Source organism: Gymnodraco acuticeps, unplaced genomic scaffold (genome assembly GCF_902827175.1).
Source record: "Gymnodraco acuticeps unplaced genomic scaffold, fGymAcu1.1, whole genome shotgun sequence".
Taxonomy (NCBI): Eukaryota; Metazoa; Chordata; class Actinopteri; order Perciformes; family Bathydraconidae; genus Gymnodraco; species Gymnodraco acuticeps.
In genome coordinates, this window is record NW_022992032.1 from 698,764 (window position 1) to 719,240 (window position 20,477).

General features: G+C 39.7%; 1 protein-coding gene across 4 annotated transcripts in view; it reads left to right on the plus strand.

The window, feature by feature from the left end:
• LOC117536655 overlaps positions 1–20,477 on the plus strand; it is a 60,018-nt gene that overhangs the window by 11,668 nt on the left and 27,873 nt on the right. For 2 of the 4 annotated variants that reach the window (XM_034201602.1, XM_034201600.1), the window contains 18 exons: positions 8,132–8,203; positions 8,432–10,355; positions 10,445–10,537; positions 10,624–10,731; positions 10,882–11,038; positions 11,393–11,585; positions 12,174–12,242; positions 12,951–14,703; positions 14,847–14,927; positions 15,851–16,366; positions 16,840–16,913; positions 17,267–17,416; positions 17,777–17,937; positions 18,025–18,184; positions 18,274–18,468; positions 18,838–18,997; positions 19,758–19,822; positions 19,921–20,162. In XM_034201602.1, the coding sequence (XP_034057493.1) occupies positions 8,132–8,203; positions 8,432–10,355; positions 10,445–10,537; positions 10,624–10,731; positions 10,882–11,038; positions 11,393–11,585; positions 12,174–12,242; positions 12,951–14,703; positions 14,847–14,927; positions 15,851–16,366; positions 16,840–16,913; positions 17,267–17,416; positions 17,777–17,937; positions 18,025–18,184; positions 18,274–18,468; positions 18,838–18,997; positions 19,758–19,822; positions 19,921–20,162 (6,173 nt within the window). The remainder of the gene's footprint in view (positions 1–8,131; positions 8,204–8,431; positions 10,356–10,444; positions 10,538–10,623; positions 10,732–10,881; positions 11,039–11,392; positions 11,586–12,173; positions 12,243–12,950; positions 14,704–14,846; positions 14,928–15,850; positions 16,367–16,839; positions 16,914–17,266; positions 17,417–17,776; positions 17,938–18,024; positions 18,185–18,273; positions 18,469–18,837; positions 18,998–19,757; positions 19,823–19,920; positions 20,163–20,477) is intronic. The other 2 variants (XM_034201603.1, XM_034201601.1) reach the window with 1 other exon arrangement.

Here is a 20,477-nt window from a genome sequence, read left to right on the forward strand (position 1 = left end):
CATGGCTTAAACATTCCTGAGTCACAACATTTTCAAAAAATTAAATAAATGCTTCCTGCTTTATAAAAGTGAGGTAGAACAGACCATCTGTTATGCTACAATAATATTTTCAAAGACAGAAACTGAGTAACTGTTGAACATCAACTCGCCAAAATCACAGGATTTTGAATATAACATATCTCTCAATGAGGCAAATCTACTTGACCATTGAATGGTTCTATACAACTTAGGTAACACTATGCAATAACAAAACAAAACAAAGTGCAATAATCTCTCACAACTCAACTGTAAGGTTATAGTAAAGTTAAGCTATGTGCAGGGCTGCACATAACTGGTGCGCAGGTGCGCATGCGCACCTCCGCTAAAAAAAAGAGCACCGGGTCATTTGAAAATAGGCGCATTTGCGCACCAACGAGAGAGAGGGAGAGAGAGAAGAGGGAGAGAGAGAAGGGAGGAGAGAGAGAGGAAAGAGAAGAGAGAAGAGAGAAATATATTTGCGAGTTGCATATGAGCTCAGGGCCGGCCCGTAGCACTGGCGTAATAGATGTTCGCCTAGGGCGCCAGATCTGTGGAGGCGCTGCGCTGGCAGTTTTGGGAGGGAAAAACATTTTTTTGATCGTTGGTGCTCATCCTAATTTTCGGCCTTGATATAACGATATTCACAATTAAGTAAATGTACACCCTTTTCACCCCGGTTACACGTTTCATTTGCCCTGTACGATGGGCGCTGTAAGTGATGAAAATGGGGGATGTTGGCTTATCTGGCAACCGCAGCTCACAGCCAAAATGCGAGTGAGTGAGGGAGAGAGGGAGGGTGCACCGGTACCGGCGCTGTTATTATAATCTGGTGCTAGCTGCTTTAACGGATATAAGAAGAAGATGTTTCTAGAATAATGTGGAGAGAGAGTCCTCTCCAGTCAGACTTGAGAGGCTGATAATAAAGCTCAGTGAGGTAAAGTAATCTTGAGTGTTTAGATAGTTAACTTTAGTCTAAGTTCAAACGATTTGGTCACAATTTATGTAAACACATATTTCCAAGGCACTCCTTTATAATTATTGGGATAAACAGGTTTGAAATCATTCCAACTATAGGACAGTAACCAAACATATCCTTTAAAACTGGAGAGATACATTTTTAAAAAAAAGGTAAAATAAGATATGAATGAACAACACAAATAAAATAAATTACATCCATTTGTTATTGGCTATGGTAGGTTATTGGTTATGTTCACATACTTATTTGATTACATCCACTTGTCTAAGATGACAACAGAGACTTTCGACCCAAACCCAGCTGTTGACTTGTGGATGCAAGCATCTAATCGCAGACTCAACCAGAGAGGAAGAAGTAGGCCTACATCATCAGCTACCATGTCTGACAGAGAGGAAGACAGTGAGGAGAACAGTCAGGAGGGTAGTGATGACAGCTTGTAGGATTACTGGTCGTGCTAATGTTGTCTTGTGTTCACCTCTGCACGTGTGTTCTGTGTTCACCTCTGCATGTGTGTTCAGCGCGTGTGTCTGTCAAATAAATACCCCTTCAAAAGTTACGGTTTATTTCATTTTAAGGATGAGCACCAAGCAACATCTCCAGGTGCTCCTTTGAGAACCAGGGCAAAAAAGTTATGTGCACCCCTGGCTATGTGCACAAAAATAGTGCAATATCTTACAACTGTAAGGTTTTTTAGAATAACACACACAAGAAAAAGTGCAATCTTACAACTTTAAAGTTGTATTAACTACTGAATGCATCAACAAGAGTTCAGTGTATTAAAAATGAACACATAGGTTACCAACATTTTTTCAAGAGCAATCTTACAACTCTCAAGTTGTATTAATTCCTGCATTAAATGAGAGTCCACTGTGTTTGAAAACGACTGCATAGTCTGTGTCACTGTCCAATCATTCATCATCCTCCATCCCCTCTCCCTCAATATCCATGTCCTCCCACTCCTCCATATCCTCCCCCTCTATCACCTTTCCCTTCTCCCTCTCCTCCCTCTCAAACGCTCCACTGAGGATCCGTTGGTTATGGCATAAGAAGACCAAGGCTTTGAGGTTTTGGTTGGTAGTTGATCTCCTTCGGCTGGACAACACCAGCTTGTAGATGCTGTTGCTTTGTTCAGCATCGGCTGAGTTGGAGACAGCATCTTTGTATCGGTGGGCCAAGGAAGACAGTACAGGAAGTCTCTCCTGTACGCCATCCAAGAACACATCCAAATCCACCACGCCAGACAGTGCAGCTCTGAGTGCTGCTGGACCCAGGGCTGTAAAATAAGAATCAAATTCATGTCTTGGCACTTCAGTGAAACCTGGAATGGCCTTGTAGCTTTCTACAGAGTCATCTAGGAATGTGATGTGACGAGGATCAAACACCCTGACCTCCTGGAGAAACTCTATGACTGGCTGCCCATCTGACATGTACTTGGTGAGCTTTTATTCAGCATTGACGTATACCTCGCCAACTGTGCGGAGGATCTCGGTCTTCGTGCGGCGTGGCAGGTCAAGCTCCTTGAAGTATTCGTCACATACCTCATACTACATCTCTTTATTGGCAGCAAAAACCACCTGCAGATCCTCCAGATAATTGAAGATCTTTGTGGTCACTGGGCGTCTGTTCTCGAAGATGTCTAGTAGATTGAGGATGTGTTTGCACTTGTCAGCCATGATATTGATCTGCACATTCAGGGACTGAGCCAGGTTTGGGTCTTGAAGCATGTCCTGGAGTCTCCACAGACTGTGGTACACTTCTTCCACACACCTGTGAATGAAAATCACAAAGAGAAAGAAAGTGATTAGGTCAAACATACAGTAAGGCTTAAATGTTACTACATTTTACGTTGATATAATTAACACATTCATGTTTGTGTGTGTAGGTGTAAGGGGCCTAATTGGTGGAGAAAGGGATAATTACTGTTATGTGAAGTTACACATTTATTTACCTGTGTTTCCATCTCGATGAACTCCTTGTACAGTCTCTGTGGTATTGTACTGCAAAAGAACCAGGAGTTCCACCGTGTTGCACAGGGGTTTGGAGGCATGGTCACCTTTTTTGTTGGCAGCTTGTTTGTCATGAAGCAGAGATATCTTCTCTTGCGTGATCCAGCATTGAAGAACATCTGGGAGAAACTCATCATGAAGCTGTTCAACTGAACAAAAGGTTTGCGGAAGGCATTACCGATGAGGTTCATTATGTGTGCCATGCACGTGATGTGCAGTGAGTTGGGGTACAGCGCCTGCAGAGCAGATTTGAATGCCTTCTTCATGTAGGCTGCATTATCTGTGTCAAACACAATCACATCCTCATTTTGAATGCTGTATTCTTGTAGGCACTTCACGACAGCCACAGATACAGTGGAATGATTGCACTGCTCAAGGAACACGGTGTCTGCAAGGTAGGCCAAGATCCGACCAGAATGATCCTTCTTGAGTGGTGCAAGCAGGATGTTCAGCACGCATCTCCCCTCTACATCTGGAGTCTCATCAAATATCACAGCAACAGAGTCTTCAACTCTTCTTTTTCCTTCTCATATACTGCTCCCAAGTATTTCTCTTGAAGCTGGTGAAATCCTGGAATGGCTCCGCCATTGATTACTTTTTCATTCAGGAATTTCCTCATTGCAGGATGGTCGCTCTTAGACAGTGGAATGTTGACAGCAGTGCAGGTGGCGACCCAGGCCTCACAAATATACCAAAAAAAGAATAGATTTTTTTTTAAATATTGGGCTGTCTTATTTATTCTCTCTCACACACAACCTGCCACTAACGTTAACCCTCTTTTTTCTTTTTATTGAGTCAGGCACAATGAGTTTACATTTATACAGTCAATATTTATTTTTTTGTTCCCCCCTCCCGGTCCTAGCTAGTAAATTAAATAACTACTAAATAAGTAGATACATGTATAGGTTAAAGTAATGTAGAAGATAATATTAAAAGAAAATTAATAGATAAGGGAATAAAGAATAGTAACAGTAATACATGTACCCATATACCCACATATACACATACATGTGTGTACATACCCACACACATGTACACATGCACATACATACACGTACCTATACAAAGACAGAACAAATAAATAAAAGTTAAACCCCTTTACTTCGTTATCTGACCAGCTTCAATCTTGTAGGCTACTCACCTCGTTTCTTGCAACCCTCGAAAGGGTTTTGGAGGTTGATGCCTCGGTGAACGACAGTTGTTTGGCTGTCTTGTCCGCAGCAGCAGAAAGCATTTTTGAATGTTTGAGCGAATCGAAGTGGGTCTTCACAGTCGATTTCCTTTTATACTCCAACACACAGTTGCACGGGGTGCAGAACAGTTTCCCCCCACTTTCGTGCAAGACATCGGGGTACTGCTTTGCCCGGTCTTTAGCTGAAATGTTTGTGGCTAAATGTGATGGATTCGATTTGTTCATCTTGGTGTGTGAATTCCACACTTTCACACGACGGTGTTTGCCTTCTGTGATGCGCGGGCTGATGACGTTGCGTCATCATCACTACTTCGCGTCAAGACGAGTTAATTTTTTTTCTTTCTCAACTTTGTGTGGAAAAATGCGGGGATTATGCGGCCTTTTGATAAATATGCGGCCTTTGAAAAATCTGCGCCATTTTGCTGATTATGCGGTAAATTCTGCGATCGCAGAATCACGTTTTTCTGGAGGGTCTAAATAAAGATTGGTCTTTAAATAAATGTTGTCTTTTGAATTGTTTGTCTAAAGTCAAGGATCTAGAACTGGTACTTAGTTTTAATGATACAGTCTGGTTATTATGCTGTTTGGAGGAGGCCTCACAGGTAAGAGCACTAACTAGCTATCATCACCATCTAAGGTACATGTGTACCTTAGCTTGACTTAAATGTATTAAACGTATAATTTAAGTGATGGCAAAATATAAATAACTGTCATGCAAACATATTCATATTTGCTTGATTCCAGAGTTGAATTTAGCACAATTGCATACAAACGTTAAGGGATTTTAAGATTCTGAAGTCTTCATTCTAAATAGAAAATAGCATGGATAATTTACAAAGGCTTTAAAAACACAGCAGGAGCCCAAGACAATTATAAAACTTGTCATTATTTCAGCACAGTTCAATTGGTTTTATTTTCATAAACGGTTATCAACCGTTAGTGCCAAAGCAGTAGGCTATAATATATTAATTACTGCTGTAGACTACAACCACTACTTGTTTAGCTAGCATAAACTCAACAAAGCTAGCGTTAGCTGGCTAACTGACGTTATTTTGCCGCTAAACTGCACGATATAAAACGGTGGTCTTCAAAGCGGATTTAATCCTCAATCACAATAATAATACTCAAAGTAATACTGGGCAAGTAATACTGGGCAAAACTTACCCTTGATTGACACGCCATGTCAGCGGACTGGTAGCGACACGAACCGTTTGGCCCGCAGTCATTCTTTCACACACACATACGGGTTTTGGGCCGAGGGCGACACCGTACTTCCGGTATCCACCAGTTCACGCGAGGTGCAAGCAGAATATCATAGTCTATTGCCTTAATCAATATCTAGTCAACTCTAAAATACCACATATATGCATTGGCATGATAATATTATTGTGACAAGTGGGGTATTCACCTGGTGTTTCAAGAAGATAGACGTAGATGCTGCCAAAATCGACCGAAGGCCACTTTCGAGAGTCGTTTTTCCATACATCTGCAGGCAGTCTGTAAGGGCAACCCACACAGCTCTAGTTTACGCTGGTAACGACCTAGAGCACACCCCTCAAGTCCAGAGATGTAATCCGAAGACATGCAGCGATTTCTTCGGTCGTTAATTCAGAAAAAAAAACTAGTGCGCTCTGCCTGGCTACATTACCTAGCTGTTTATATTAGCACCTCTAGGATATTAGCACCTCCAGGAAAATGGCGTATTTATATATATATATATGGCGCGCGTTGCATTGTGTGTAGCTCGTGACGTCACTATGTGTGAAAGAGATTCGGTTCTATGTGACTATGGCTGTGACTGATCATGCGGCTTTCACACCAGCGCTTTTCCCTTTCTAGCTCCGAGCGGGAGCTTTTCTGGTTCAGCTCCGGTTTCCCTTTTCTGCTCCCGCTCTGTTCACACCGCCCAGAGCTGCGGCTGCTGTGTCATGACGTCCCCGTTTACGTGCCTGCTTCATAAAATCCAAACCGTGCGGAAATCCCTCACATCGACAACAACAACAATGGCCGATTGTATTGAAGCACTGTTCACTTTGGTTATCCTCTTACGAAATGAAATGGAAGGCATCGGACGACTTTACTTGGAACTTTACAAACATCACATGTGAAATGCAAGACTTCTTTGTGGTCTTCAGCATCTACTTCAATGACGAATCTGCCCCTGCCACCGCCTCGACGTAAGCACTTTTCAGGCTCCAGCTCCGAGCCAGAGCTGAAAACGCGTTGGTGTGAAAGGGCCCCAGGGGCATGTGTGACTGACTCGAGCCTCGTCCTTCTGATAGCTCCTCCCCTTCGCTCCAACCCCCCTCCCTCCCCCCACATCTACAGGTGAAAATTACTTTTGCGACACATTTATCGCAAGAAGTGTAGCAAAAGTCAAGACCGCAGATTCGTCGATTTATACTGCCACAGAGCAGATTCGTCAAGTTGTAATGACTGATTTGAGAGGTTGTAATAACCAAGTTGCAGTTGTAATGGAAAATATATTTAAAAAAGATGTATTTTTCTGCAAGTGAACATTTCATCACAAAGTTCATTTTTTTTCTACAAGCTACAACACTTTTTTTCTTCTTCGATGACTTCAAATTTGGTTCACAGTTACGTGGATATTTTATACAAGTGTACATTTGGTTCACAGTTACGTGGATATTTTATACAAGTGTAAATGTATGCACACAAGCTCAGATTTTTTTTCTGCAAGTGCTCACATCAGGTTTTACACGCTCTCGCATTTTGCACCATATCTACCTTCATACACAGCAAAACACCAATCACAACCATTCTTGATCAGATCACAGCAGGATAACCGAGCTAGCTCAGCTTGTTGCTCTGATAACTTAAGATCCAGAGGTCCATGACTAAAATCCTTCATCCGGTTAAATATTATTTAAAAAAATACCAATTGTATAGCATTAAAGTTCAAGAAAGGATGGTTTGCGGACAAAAAAAACGGTATTTTCTTCAATTCCTGTATTTTTTCATATCGCAATATATATCGCAGGGGAAGAAAATATCGTAATGTCAGTTTTTTACAATATCGTGCAGCCCTAATTTGAGCTCCATACTGTTTCAGAAATAATCCTTTTTTTTTTTTTTTTTTTTTAAAAGCTAAGGACCCGAAATCAGCCCTTCTCTAACAGGGCTGAAACAGGCATGAGGCATGGCTAGAATGGGTGATCTGTTTGTTATTTTGAGCAAAACACATCGTAGACATGCTTTTTATATTTTTTTATATATTTGAGACCCATAATATATGCCTAAAATAACATGATAGGAAATCTTTTAAGAAAGATGGATGTCATATTTTTCTAAATTCCTAACCGGCAGTGGCTCAGTCAGTAGGGGCTTGGACTGTGAAGCGTAGGGTCCCCGAACAGACCTGTGTGTGGACCAGCGTTTCCGCCAGGGGGGCGTCTTGCCGTCATTTGCCCTGAACTCGAGCCGAGGGCGTCCAAAAATATTAATAATTCGAGAGAAGATGGAGAGTTTTTATCGCTTGAATTAAAGAAAAGGAAAAAGGAATATTTATCAAAGAAAATATTATGCTTCAAAACCATATTAGTTTGTGTTTAGCATTTCAAACTCTTTCACTTCATATATTCATAAGATAAGCTTCATTTTATTAAAACAGACGTACACATTTTTTCCAAGGAAGCACTTTCTATTATTCGAGAATTAAAAAACAACTTTTTTAAGGTTAATTGCATCATAATATGCAGATATTCAAAGCTTAATTCGAAACTTCCCTAGAAGCTTTGAATATATAAAAAATAAACATTTGGTACAGGCATTTCATTTGAAATGTTGAAAACGTAGGGCCTCCACGCATCTTGCCAACACCTGGTTTGTATTAATTCAGGCAGTAGACAATGACTCCACTCCAGGTAATCCATGTGTCAAATGTCCACATTACTTTTCTATGGCATTTAACCTATACAGGCGTCCTATGATGGATCGAGTACTTCCTACTCAGGCATTCACGCTACTACATCAACACCAAGGAATGAAAGGGTATATAAAAGACTATCTACAAATAATACTGTACCACTTTATTAGCAACATGTATACTGCTTTCACACACATCTGAAACTTACTGTCAGAAATAAACTTTGGGCTGTTTGTTTTCTAGTGGCAAAGCAGTAGATTACATATTTTTCCATGTGTGTTTGTGTATATGAGTGTGCTTATGCAAGTTATCTACTGTTTATATAAAATGCCTTGCTTGTACTCTATTTTCAGAATGAGGACTCGTCAGCTTCAAGCTCGGACAATTCCAGCTCTGATGATGATGACTTTGAACTTCCTGACAGTCGAACAAGTCCTGGCAGTGACAGTTTTACCAAGATGAACCACCAGCTGGATTTCATGGACAATTCAGCTATTGCAGATCTAGACTCTTCTCAGGAGATGATGGGGACCTCTATGCTGCAACCAGATAATGCTTCTTGCAGCCAGCAGGAAGACGACTCTGCTTTCAACCCAGAGGAACTCGACAGGAATGGAGACTCCAAATCCAGGAAGGCTAGACCAAAACCCAAAAGATGTTCTAGTCCCAATAAAAACTATTGTTATGTCTGCGGTAAAGGTCATACTAAAATTTCTCGCCATCTCTTAAAGCATGCTAAGGAAGTTCCTGAAATCGCTGAAGCTAAGTCATTACCGAAGACTTCCAAGAAACGAAAAGAGTTATTTAGTGAATTTCGTAACAGGGGAAATTACCAACATAACCAAGGGGTGTTAAAGGACAACAGTGGAGAGTTAAAACTGAAAAGACGACCTACCAGCAGTGCGATCACTTCTAAAACCCATGTGCACTGTATTCATTGTAAATGCATGTATTTACGTAATGCTTTGTGGAGGCACGTATCCAGATGTCCTTCTAGGACAACGCCATACTCCACAAAGGACGGCAGGGCAAAAGTCTTAATTGAAATTGCTCTTTCAGAGTCACCATTCTCCAAAGAAATTACACCTGATGTGTGGAAGTTGCTCTCAACTATGAAACTTGATGAGATATCATCTGCAGTTGTAAATGATTTTCTTCTTATACAGCTAGCACAGAATCTGATCAAGAAGCATGGAAATAACCAGAAGAAATATGAAAAAATAAGAAGCAGTCTGCGAGAAATGGGAAGACTTTTGTTGGCATTGTTCGAAATGTCGATATTAAGCTTTGAGGATGCTATCAAACCAAAACATTTTTACAAAGTTGTAGAAGCTGTCAAAGACCTCGCTGGTTTTGATAAAAAGATGCAGAGCTATAACATACAAAGTCTTCCTTTGAAAATTGGACAGTCGCTGAAAAAAATCTGCACCATTGTCCTCACTGGAAGTAATAGTAATGAGCAGATGTTGAAGGACGCAAAAGCATTCTTGAAACTGTTTGAAAATGAATGGTGTGAACTTGTCGCCCAAACATCCCGACCTTCGTTGGGTGGACGAAAAGGAAACAATCCATATACCATACCCTTCACACAAGATGTGCAGATGTTCTACATGAACCTAGAAACCACATCAGCTTCTGCCAGTGAAAGCATAGAAAAGTATGAAAGCCCACAGGTTTACAATGCACTTTGCAGAGTAACCCTCGCACAAGCATCAGTCTTAAGCAAATGTGCACCCGAGGTTTCAAAAATGACACTGGAGACATTCCAGGAAAGAGACGACTCTACCCAAGGGTTGTCCAAACACTTCATCAGGATAAATGTTCCGAGCAGGAGAGGCCAACACATTGCTGCCTTGTTGACCTCTGAAATGGTCAGTGCAATAAATCTGCTTGTGAGCAAGAGAAAAGCATGTGGCGTACACAAAGACAATCCTTTCGTGTTTGCAAAGCCTGATTCTTCTCCCACAAGCACCCACTCTGGAAAGAGCTGCATGAATTTCTTTTCAGGTCTGTGTGGTGCAAAGTACCCATTACATCTCACGTCGTTACATCTTCAAATGCACCTTGCAAGAATCTTCCAGATTCTCAACCTGGAGAGCGACGAGCTCAATGACCTCTCCAAACTGTTGAGTCAGGACATCCGGGCCGACAGGGACTATTATCGTTCGCCAGAGGCAGCCTTGGAACTTGCAAAAATATCAAAACTTCTTCTGGCAATGGAAAAGGGTACTCTTGAAAGATTCAAAGGAACATCTCTGGACGAAATTGAGATTGGAGGTAGGCATCCAGTGTTATACTGTTTGTTTCTGCTAGTTTTAAAACTACAAATAACCATATAACTAATTATATCTTGCCTTTTATTCAAGATGAATTGGAGTCAGATACAGAGCTGGACAACTCTGAAAGTGATGATGGTGTAGAGTACTTTAAAGAATCAGATGTTTTCCTTCAGTGGAGGGGTATGTTGTCAAATGTTTCTGTTTTATTCATACTTTCATCTCCCAAATAACACAGAAATTGATCAAACACATAATAACGTTTCTAGATGCTGCGGAACAACAAGGCCTGACTCCTGAGCAAGACGCCCTTGAGCACATAAAGACATGCGGAGACAAACCCTTCCTGGAGGAACGGCTTATTGACCCCATTAAAGGTTTGTTTAGTTTATTTCTTTTTAGCTAACGGGGGGTCCTAAAGAAAGACCGGTGCACTATAGGATGAGCTCTGCACAATAACTCTTACTGAATTTGTTGGTCAATAATTGGATGTAACATGGAATTTCCTTTTATTGTTGCTTTTATAGGGAGGGGTGTGTTTACAAATGAATCCATTGAACCATCCACCTTTGTTGTTGAGTATCGTGGGAACATCTCCCGTCGCAAAGAAACCAGGAAAAAAAAGTGTGGTGACACTTTGAAAAACTATTCATTTGACTTCTCATGGATCGGAAGAGACTGGCGGTGAGTTTACTTATTTTTCAGTTAAAAAAATCTATATTTTGGCTTTTGATCAGAAAATGATGTTATCAAATCAAGTTAAACATTGATTTATCAACATGTGTGTGTGTAGTACATTTACACAATATATTTCAACATCAGGCTACCATGTCAGTGTACATTTGAAAGTTAGATAGGTAGAATTTAAATTGCTTAATTCACCTGCAAAACTGAGTTGTTGGAGTGCATCAGGTTTAAGTTGCTAATAATGAAATCATAAAGTATCTAACAATCTGTCACAAATCGAGCCCAGTCAATGTTGTACAAAATATATTTTGTCCGTGGTTTTAGTATCATTAAGAATATTTTTCTTTCTAGCATTACAGCTTTGAATGAAGATGGGACCCTCGGGAGACTCGTGAATGACAATCATATAAGTCCAAACTGTGAAATGAAGAAAATTGTCTATGAGGGAAAACCACACCTGTGCCTGTTCACAGTGACAGCAATATCTCCAGGCGAGGAGATAACTTACAGTTATGGAGACTCCTCTTATCCGTGGCGCCCAAGGGTAAGTTTATAATCTTTGTTTGTGCCTCAACAGTGGTGACAGCCTAGGAGGAAGGCCATATGACTTTAAGTTATCCATATATTGTTTATCCGTCCCATTCTCTTGATTTTATCTCAGGAGCACCTGGAGGGATATTATACACATTTTGCATGGACTGAAAGATTAATTGATTACAATTCCGTGGTCTAAGGTTATTGTAATCTCACAAAACATGTTCTAGAACAGTGGTTCTCAACTGGTGGGTCGCAGATGTGTGAGAGAAAAAAAAAAAAAAATGGAATTCTTTTTTTTGGAAAAAAGTCTAACTTTTATTTTGAAGGCCCGATTTTCTAACGCTGTGCATGAATTACGCATTGGAAAACTTCTGTCACGTAGTGATCATCTTCTCAATAAAACATATTTGCTGATGTTTTTTCGATATTGTATGCTGAAAAGCGTATATATATTACAGCACGATTTTTTGTTGAATAGATTTGAGTGGTTATGGAAATGTCAGGTCGCGATTTATTGACAAAAGAAAAAGTGGGTCCCTAGGCCTGAATTTCACTAATGTCTAATAGAATAAAACTCAAAGCTCAATTTTTACAGGAATGCAGTGAACAGAATACACCACAAACGGATCTAAATGCTGAAGAATCTTCATCTGAGGATGAAAGCGTAAGTGTTTTGATGTATTATCCTTATAAAACACATGGTAAATGTGGCCGACCGGCAGAACAAAAAAAACAAAGCATCGCTATGCTGATTTGGACGTACATTTTCATGGCACAAGTCAAAGCTTTCACACCATGGTAGAATGGTGCATATCCAGAGTCTTCTTCAAAGAATCTGCAGTTGAGTTTGTTGCTGCTATTGTCTGAGTAAGACCACAAAAAACAACACAAAGATAAAACAACTGCCACTGGTACTAATGTTAAATTGATGCAGTGCTTTGTGTTTTCTTCTGCAATTTTCTGATGCCATGAGAGATTGTTGGCCGTGATGACAATATTAAGGTGGTTGTAGTAGTAAGTAAGACTCTAATATAATCAAAGTGCAATACTGCTTAATCGGGTGTATTTCATGTCTATGCTTGAGGTGGTGATATGAATGAGTGCTCTAGTGCTGAACTATAACTCCAAACCTATGCTGTTATTTTCTGCAGCTGGACTCCTGTTAATCCATTTTTATCAAGCATAAATCTGTCTTAGAATTACCTAACTAGAAAGCAGCACAAGAACATCTTAGATTGCTCCAGTTTATTTCAAAGAGAAAAAGAAAAAGAAAACAAGCTTAACAATGTTAAAAGTAGAATATATGAGTCTAAGGCTGTGCTCTTATGGCATAGTGGGGAATTACTAAATGTTTTGTTTTAAATATGTCCAGGCTGAGGAGTCAGCGGGATCCTTCAGTTCTGCAGCATCCAGCTTTGAAGAACACGTTGATGCCCCACACACCAGGCAGCAGGACAACACTGATTCAAGCTCTGATGAAGAGCTCAAAGACCCCTCATTCACCAAAAAAAATTATTGTTACGTTTGCGGGGCAGCTCAGACTAAAATTTCTCGTCACCTTTTTACCCATAGAAATGAAGAGCCTAATATAGCTGCAGTGTTAAAACTACGCAGAAACTCCAAACAACGAAAAGCTCTACTGAATGAGTTACGTGACAGAGGAAATAAAAAACACAATCAAGAGGTTTTGAAGACTCGCTGTGGAGAACTTAAAGTGAAAAGGAGACCAAGCATTCCCACCCCTACTCAAACCTATGCAGCCTGTCTGTACTGTAAGAACATATTTGTTCGTGAGAAACTTATGCGACATATGCCCAACTGTTCTGCAAAGAAGTCCTCAGATCCTCAGATAGGTAAAAGGACACAAGTTTCAGCTGCTGCGGAGTCAACAGACCCCAAACAAATCTCATCAGCTGTGAGGAAGTTGTTAAAAACACTGAAGAGGGATGACATTTCATATGAAATCTGGAATAGTCCCTTACTACTGCAGCTGGCACAGGTTATGTACCCCAGGAAAGAAACAACAGCAAAAACATACAGTGGTGTCAAATTGAGGCTAAGGCAAATTGGACGACTCCTGTTAGCATTGAAGAAAAAGTCGATATGTAGCTTGGAAGATGCTACTAAACTGCAAAACTTCAGCAAAGTCGTTGAAGCAGTGAGAGAGCTCAGTGGCTTCAATGAAGAAACCATGTCCTGTGAAAAACCAACTCTCATGAATGATTTAGGAAATTCGCTTAAGAAAATTGCTGACATTAGCTTTGCCACAGCTTGGAAAGAGAATGCTGATACAGAGAAGATCCTTGAAGCACAGAAATTCATACAACTGTGTGAGAAAGAATGGAACTTTGTCCCACTGAGATCAGGTGCAAACAATATACCAACAATACCATTCATACATGATGTGCAGCTTTTCTATCAGTGGATACAGAAGACAGCAGCTTTGGCGGTTCAAAGTCTGACAATGCATGAAAGCTCTTCGGTCTACACTACACTTATGAGGGTGACATCTGCAGAAGTGTCAGTCTTAAACAAAAAGATGGCAATAGTTTCAAAAGCAACGCTCAAGTCATTCCTTGAACGGGACCAGACAGAGATTCATAAAGACGATTCTGCTAGCCAGTCAAAGTTTGAAAACATTTTGTCCAACCACACCGTGAAGATAAACGTTAAGACCATTGGTGGCCAAAAAGTTACTGCTACATTGACCCCTAAATTGATCACTGCACTAACCCTGCTTGAGAACAAGAGAGAGGCATGTGGTGTACATACAGAAAATCCCTTCTTATTCGCAAGACCGGATGGCTCACATAAAAGCTTCTACCAGGGACATCGCCTCGCCACCAGTTTTGCAGCTCGCTGTGGTGCAAAGAACTCGTCAAACCTTCGCTTTGCACTTTTCCATAAACATATTGCCAAAGTTTTCCAGATTGTCAGCCTCACGAATGACGAGCTTGGTCAGCTAGCCAAACTGTTGGGCCGCGACATTCAGACTGACAGAGAGTACTATCAGACGCCAGACGCAGCTGCTGACATTGCAAAAATCTCAGTGCTCCTGTCAGCAGTGGAGGATGGATCTCTTGAAAGATATGAAGGCAAATCACTCAAGGAAATTGACATTCAAGGTATGTGTTCAGCTCAGTAGACAGAAGCCTTTAACTGATTATTCAATTAAAAAATATAAATCTTTGGAGTAATGTCATGAATTGATAATCCAAATCACCTAGTCCTAGTGGTACCACAATATGTATCTTGTTTTCCTTTGCAGATGAATTAGAGCTGGACAACTCCAAGAACAATGATGCTGAGGAGGACAATGAAGAATCAGAAAGTTCTCTTCTGCTGCGAAGTACGTAGTACACACAAACTCTCCTACTGTTAACTCCAATACTCATCTGTAATTCATAATAGTTTTTCCATGCAGACATTTTCTGTGGCATTGAAGCTGTTAGAAAGCATCATTACAATAGCATTCACTGGCACAAGATTACCGTCAGTACTGTTACAGTTGTCGGCATTTCGCCGACAACTGTAAACCGGCTTGTCTGTTTGAGCAACTGGCTCAGTGCAAAGAAGTAGACTAAGAGAGAGTGTAAGAGAGAGAGAGGTTCCAGGTTGTTGTGTTGAAAATATTCAGGAGAATATTTGTCATTGTTCCAATGATAATAAACATTTACATAAAGCATATTTGTCCACTCATATGTTTATAAGAGTATTAAAAACTTAAAAAAGTATATTAAAAAATATTCCTCTAAGGTACATTTAGAACAGATAAAAAATGTGTGATTAATTTGCGATTAATCGCGATTAATTATGGACATCATGCGATTAAATATTTTAATCGACTGACAGCCCTAGTTTGGTTCCTTTTTTTTTACTCACAGGTCTAGTTTTAAATGCAATGTGTTTTTTATGTAGTATTACACTTTTTTTTTTTCATAATTCATGAAAAAGTAAGATGAAACAGATGTATTTTATCCATATATACCATATTATTCTAATTTCCCACAAATGAAATCGGGGCTCCAGTTCTTATAAATATTAAACCATTTATATCTAGCACAAGTTTCGCTGACCTTTTGTCCATGACTTTTGGTTTCAGCCTGTTGCACTGAGCAGCGCAGATGTATCATTTTATACAGGATATGGAATACTGAATGTGTCATTTGTTTTTGAGATCATGATTTGTTCAAGGACAAAAGGAGGAAAGGAATAAGTAAATAGTGAATAATACAAGTTTTCATAATGTTCTTTCAAATGTATCTCCTCTAGGTCTTCCATTCACAAAAGACTCTTCTGAAACCAAAACAATTCCTTTCCAGAAGAAACGTAGGCAAGCCCCGAAAAAGAGGCAGGACAGTGATTCTTCTGAGATGAGCGATGTGGAAAATGTCATCCGAAAATGTCATCCTTCTCTGTGTTCTCTGAACACAGAGAAAGATGACCGGTCACAGAAGATGCCTGAGAGCTCTGCTGTTATCACGCCTGAGAAGACCATGTCTCCTACCAACGAGGATGCTACACACATGTCTTTCAGTGATGGTGATGATGATATGAATGCAGACTTTGACATGGACACAGATGAAGACATTGTCAGAAATGGGGAAAATTATGAAGAACGACGCCTGTCTGTGACGGAGCAGGACAATGACAGCAGTGATAGTCAGAAGAACAATTGTTCACTTAACAATCGCGCAACGGATGCAAAGCTTGAAGAGACAATGGAAGGTGATAGAGCAAACAACATGGATGTGGATATCAGGAGTTCCCCTGACTTCATAAATGCAGGTAAAATGTAACCAGAGATCTCTTAAGCCAACTAAGTCATTAAGAAGGATACATCATCTAGAAACCAGTAATGTCCAAATCAAATGTTGTGCCTATCCTTCTAAAATAAATGTCAGACTATTTATTGAATAAGTTTTAAACTTGGCCTATTATTTGCAATTAAGTCCAGGGATAAGCAAAGAGAAAATGAATTACCTTAGTGAGTAAGCTTCATCCTCTGGGGACCATGAATGTCTGTAAAGAAGCATGTGGACTGTATCAATCAATCAATCAATCAATCAATGTTTATTTATATAGCCCAATATCACAAATGTTACATTTGTCTCAGTGGTCTTCACAGTTTGTACAGAATATCAGTATGACAATACGACACCCTCTGTCCTTAGACCCTCACATCGTACAAGGAATAACTTCTGTATAACTGTATAACATTTAAATAGTTTTACACCTACTTTGTGTTCTTTTTTTTATAGAAAAGAAGAACAAATTATTAGCTGCAGTCGCTGGAATGAAAAAAGTGAAGATATTAATCCCCAAACTTGACATTGTGAGTATCCACTTTTTTTCGTTTTCATTCTCAAAATCTGGTTTGAAGTATGAATTAAATACATTACTACTACTACTATTACTACTACAATACTAATACATCAAATACATTCTTTATATGCAATGTTGGCAACCACATCACTCTTTTTTTGTAATGAGTGTCTATTGTACACCTATGGCTGGATGTAGATTGCTAAAACTAGCCTATGTAGTAAGAAATTATGAACGACACACATTTGAAAAGTCTCATAAAAACCTTATTTTCTGTTTTAACAAAGTTTTATCATTTGCATAACAAGAGCCACAGTTTCCCCATTTGGTAATATTGTTATTTGTTGTTATGTTTTGTCCTAGGAAAAGTTTCAGACTTCAGTCCACATTTCCCAATTACCCTCTGATTGTAACTCCGTCAAATCGCCAGTGAAAGATCCGTCCATCCATGAGGAAAACAAGCAAACAAACTCTACATCCAAAAACGTCAGAGACAAGCCGAGCTTTGCAAAGGTAAACGCATATATAGTATAATCATGATTTTAGAAACCACACTCCTTTATGCAATCCTCAGAGCAAAATATATATATTTTTTAAGATTTATCTTATGAATTGTCTTGTTTGTAAGAACAGTAGTGTTCTAAAAGTGCAAACATTGGGAACTTCTCTCAATTTTCTCAATAATATACAGGTTCATTCTAAATAGTATTCTAGATATGTTTCTATGTTGTATAAAGTTAATGCAGTTATAACTTAAATGCCAGGTATTTTGTTATACTTTTGCTTGATTAGCATGTATGTGTTTAAACCTTGCCCAACAAACTACAGTCAATCAAAGCAGGTACTTTTTTGCCATGTTCACTCACATCTCAGGTGACACAGATGAACTGCTCCTACTGCAAGAAAAGCATGATGAAGGGCCAAACAGCTTACCAGAAGAAGGGATTCACAGATGTCTTCTGCTCCAAAAACTGCCTTTTTGAAATATTCCCTAACAACAAACCAGACACCAAGTCCTGTCACCACTGCCTCAAGTGAGTCTGTTAAAAAACACGACTTTAAAACAGAAAATAAAGTTTTAGTACTCACATTTTTTGTACCTGTTTTCCTCGTTGTGTCAGGGCGATATCAAAGCCTCTGGACCTCATCATGGCTGCAGTGGACACTAAAGGAACTATAAAGGACTTCTGCAGTCCCACCTGCCTCATCTCCTTTAAGTCCAACCCTGTATGCACCCAAACACCACAGCAGCTCTGCAGCATGTGCAACAAATCCTGCACTGTAAGCAAAAAACATTTAAAAAATTTTTTTTTTATTGTAACCATAACGTTTTTGTCGTATTGACGGCTCTTTATCATCATCCTCCTCAGACCACATGCAAGTTAACCCTGAATGAAGATGTCCACACGTTCTGCAGCAACTCCTGTCTGGAGGGTTTCCTCGGGGAGATTAAGGCCGTCTGTGAGATCTGCAGCTCCACCTGCCGCAACAGACCTCTGAAGCTGGAGGTGGATAAGGAGACCAAGACCATCTGCAGTGAGAACTGTCTGCGCCAGTTCATAGAGGTGCGAAAGAAAAAGAAAAGAAAAAAAACTTTACTTCAATTGATAAAGTTTGGATGTTTGTTAGCAGGGTTTGATGAGGTATTTATCCATATTCCTATATGTAAGGGTAGATGATGTTGGCTGGGCCCCAGTTTGGAGAAAGAGAAAGGAGCTAAGAAATGTATAGCTGTGGATGAGGACAGCAGCAAATATAGCCACCGAAAAACATCAATACCAGCACTTAAAACCCACTACTCTTTAAAATATGATTATAAAAAATGTGAAAATAAAATGTGCTTAAATGGACCTTAAAGGCACAAAGCAAGACACTGAGATGTTTGATCGCAGACTTTAAACATTTCTGCCTTTTTTTCCCCCTATATTCTGCAGAAAATCAACTCACCCCACCAATGCATCTTGTGCCACACTCCTCACCCGATGTCCGAAATGCTTGATTACAAAAACAATGAGAACATGGTGAAGCTCTTCTGCTCCAGCCAATGTGTGGCGTCGTACAAGCTGTGGCCTGGAAATGAGAACAAGCTTCAAGGTACTGGAGAATACATTTTCTATTCATTTTACACTGGCTAAATGTATTGGTCATGTGTTGGGCTCAGTTAATTTTAACCAGACACTGGCATAGTGTGCCATCCATGTGTTGTTTCTTTACAAAAAAGTTAAAGAAAAAGTGGAACTAATTCTGAGAAAGATCAGCAACTAGAACCATATGTTCCACAAAAGAAAGCAGTAGAACTTTAATTTGAAAGGTTATATCTGCCAAATTATTATTTTGAGCATTGGTATTGGTCCAGAATTTCACAATTGGTGCATCCCCAAATAAAATATGATCCGGGATGTCCAGTTTTACTGACTGAATTCCCCCTCGTGGGTTAATAAATGTTGATCTTAATCTTGATAACATTTGAATTAATATATAAACCTTTCATAATGGTTTATAACAGACTAGGATGTCGTTGTGAGCAGATTGATGTGTTTATTAATGTATTGTCAACCACTGTGGCTAATCCTGTGTGCATCCATGAGTACATTACATGTTACTTGTTAGACGCTTTTATCCAAAGCGATTTACATACTCAATACTGTGGGCAATCCCCACAGGAGCAATTTGGGGTGAAGTGTCTCAGGGACACAACGACATGCTGACTGCAGTGGGGTTTGAAACTGTGACCCCCTGATCCGAACACCTATGCACAATCCACTGCACCACACGCCATAAAAGCTAAAGATAACTTGTGTATTTACAGGGCGTTTTATAATTGTTGTTATGTGTTTATGATTTCTCGCTTCAGAAAAGAAAAGCTGTCGTCAGAGGAAGAAGAAAAGCGACAAGCAGTCAGAACAAATATTAAATACTGTGAGTATATTGCATAAAAGAAATTCATAGTAAATACAAAGTTTGTCTGATTTGAGCCTAGATAAGTAACAGTACCATAACTGTGTGTTGTCCCACAGGAAGAGGGAAAGATCAGTGAGCCCTCCACTGCAAGCGAAAATGATGCATCTGCAGATGTCATAACTACACTCCTCTTTGAATGTTCATCGGTTGCTTGTTGCAGCTGTGGAAAGACACTGCAGCGGGGAGAGATGCTTTACAAGCCAAAGAGCTCCAAGGAGAGTTTTTGCTCACCAGAATGCCTCGCCAAAAAGCATCCCCACATGACATTTGTCACCAAAACGTGCTACAACTGCTTCCAGTAAGTCCTGGATATTTCTATATATGCTGTTTCTGGTCTGTATGTGTGCATTTGTATAAAACAGACAAAATGTACTAAATTCAAATTTTCTAACAAAGTTCATCAGTTATGATACATTATCTACAGTATAGTATTATTGTATAGTATACATTATCTATAGAATAATATTTGGAAAATCAATTTGTTTCTTTCAAGAGAAAACATTTAAAAAAGCATTCCCTTGTTCAAGCTTCTGGGCTGTGAGGTGTGGTTATAAATTGAAGATCTTGAGCTTATGTTTAAAGAGGCCTTGTTATGTTTTTGGGGGATTTCCCT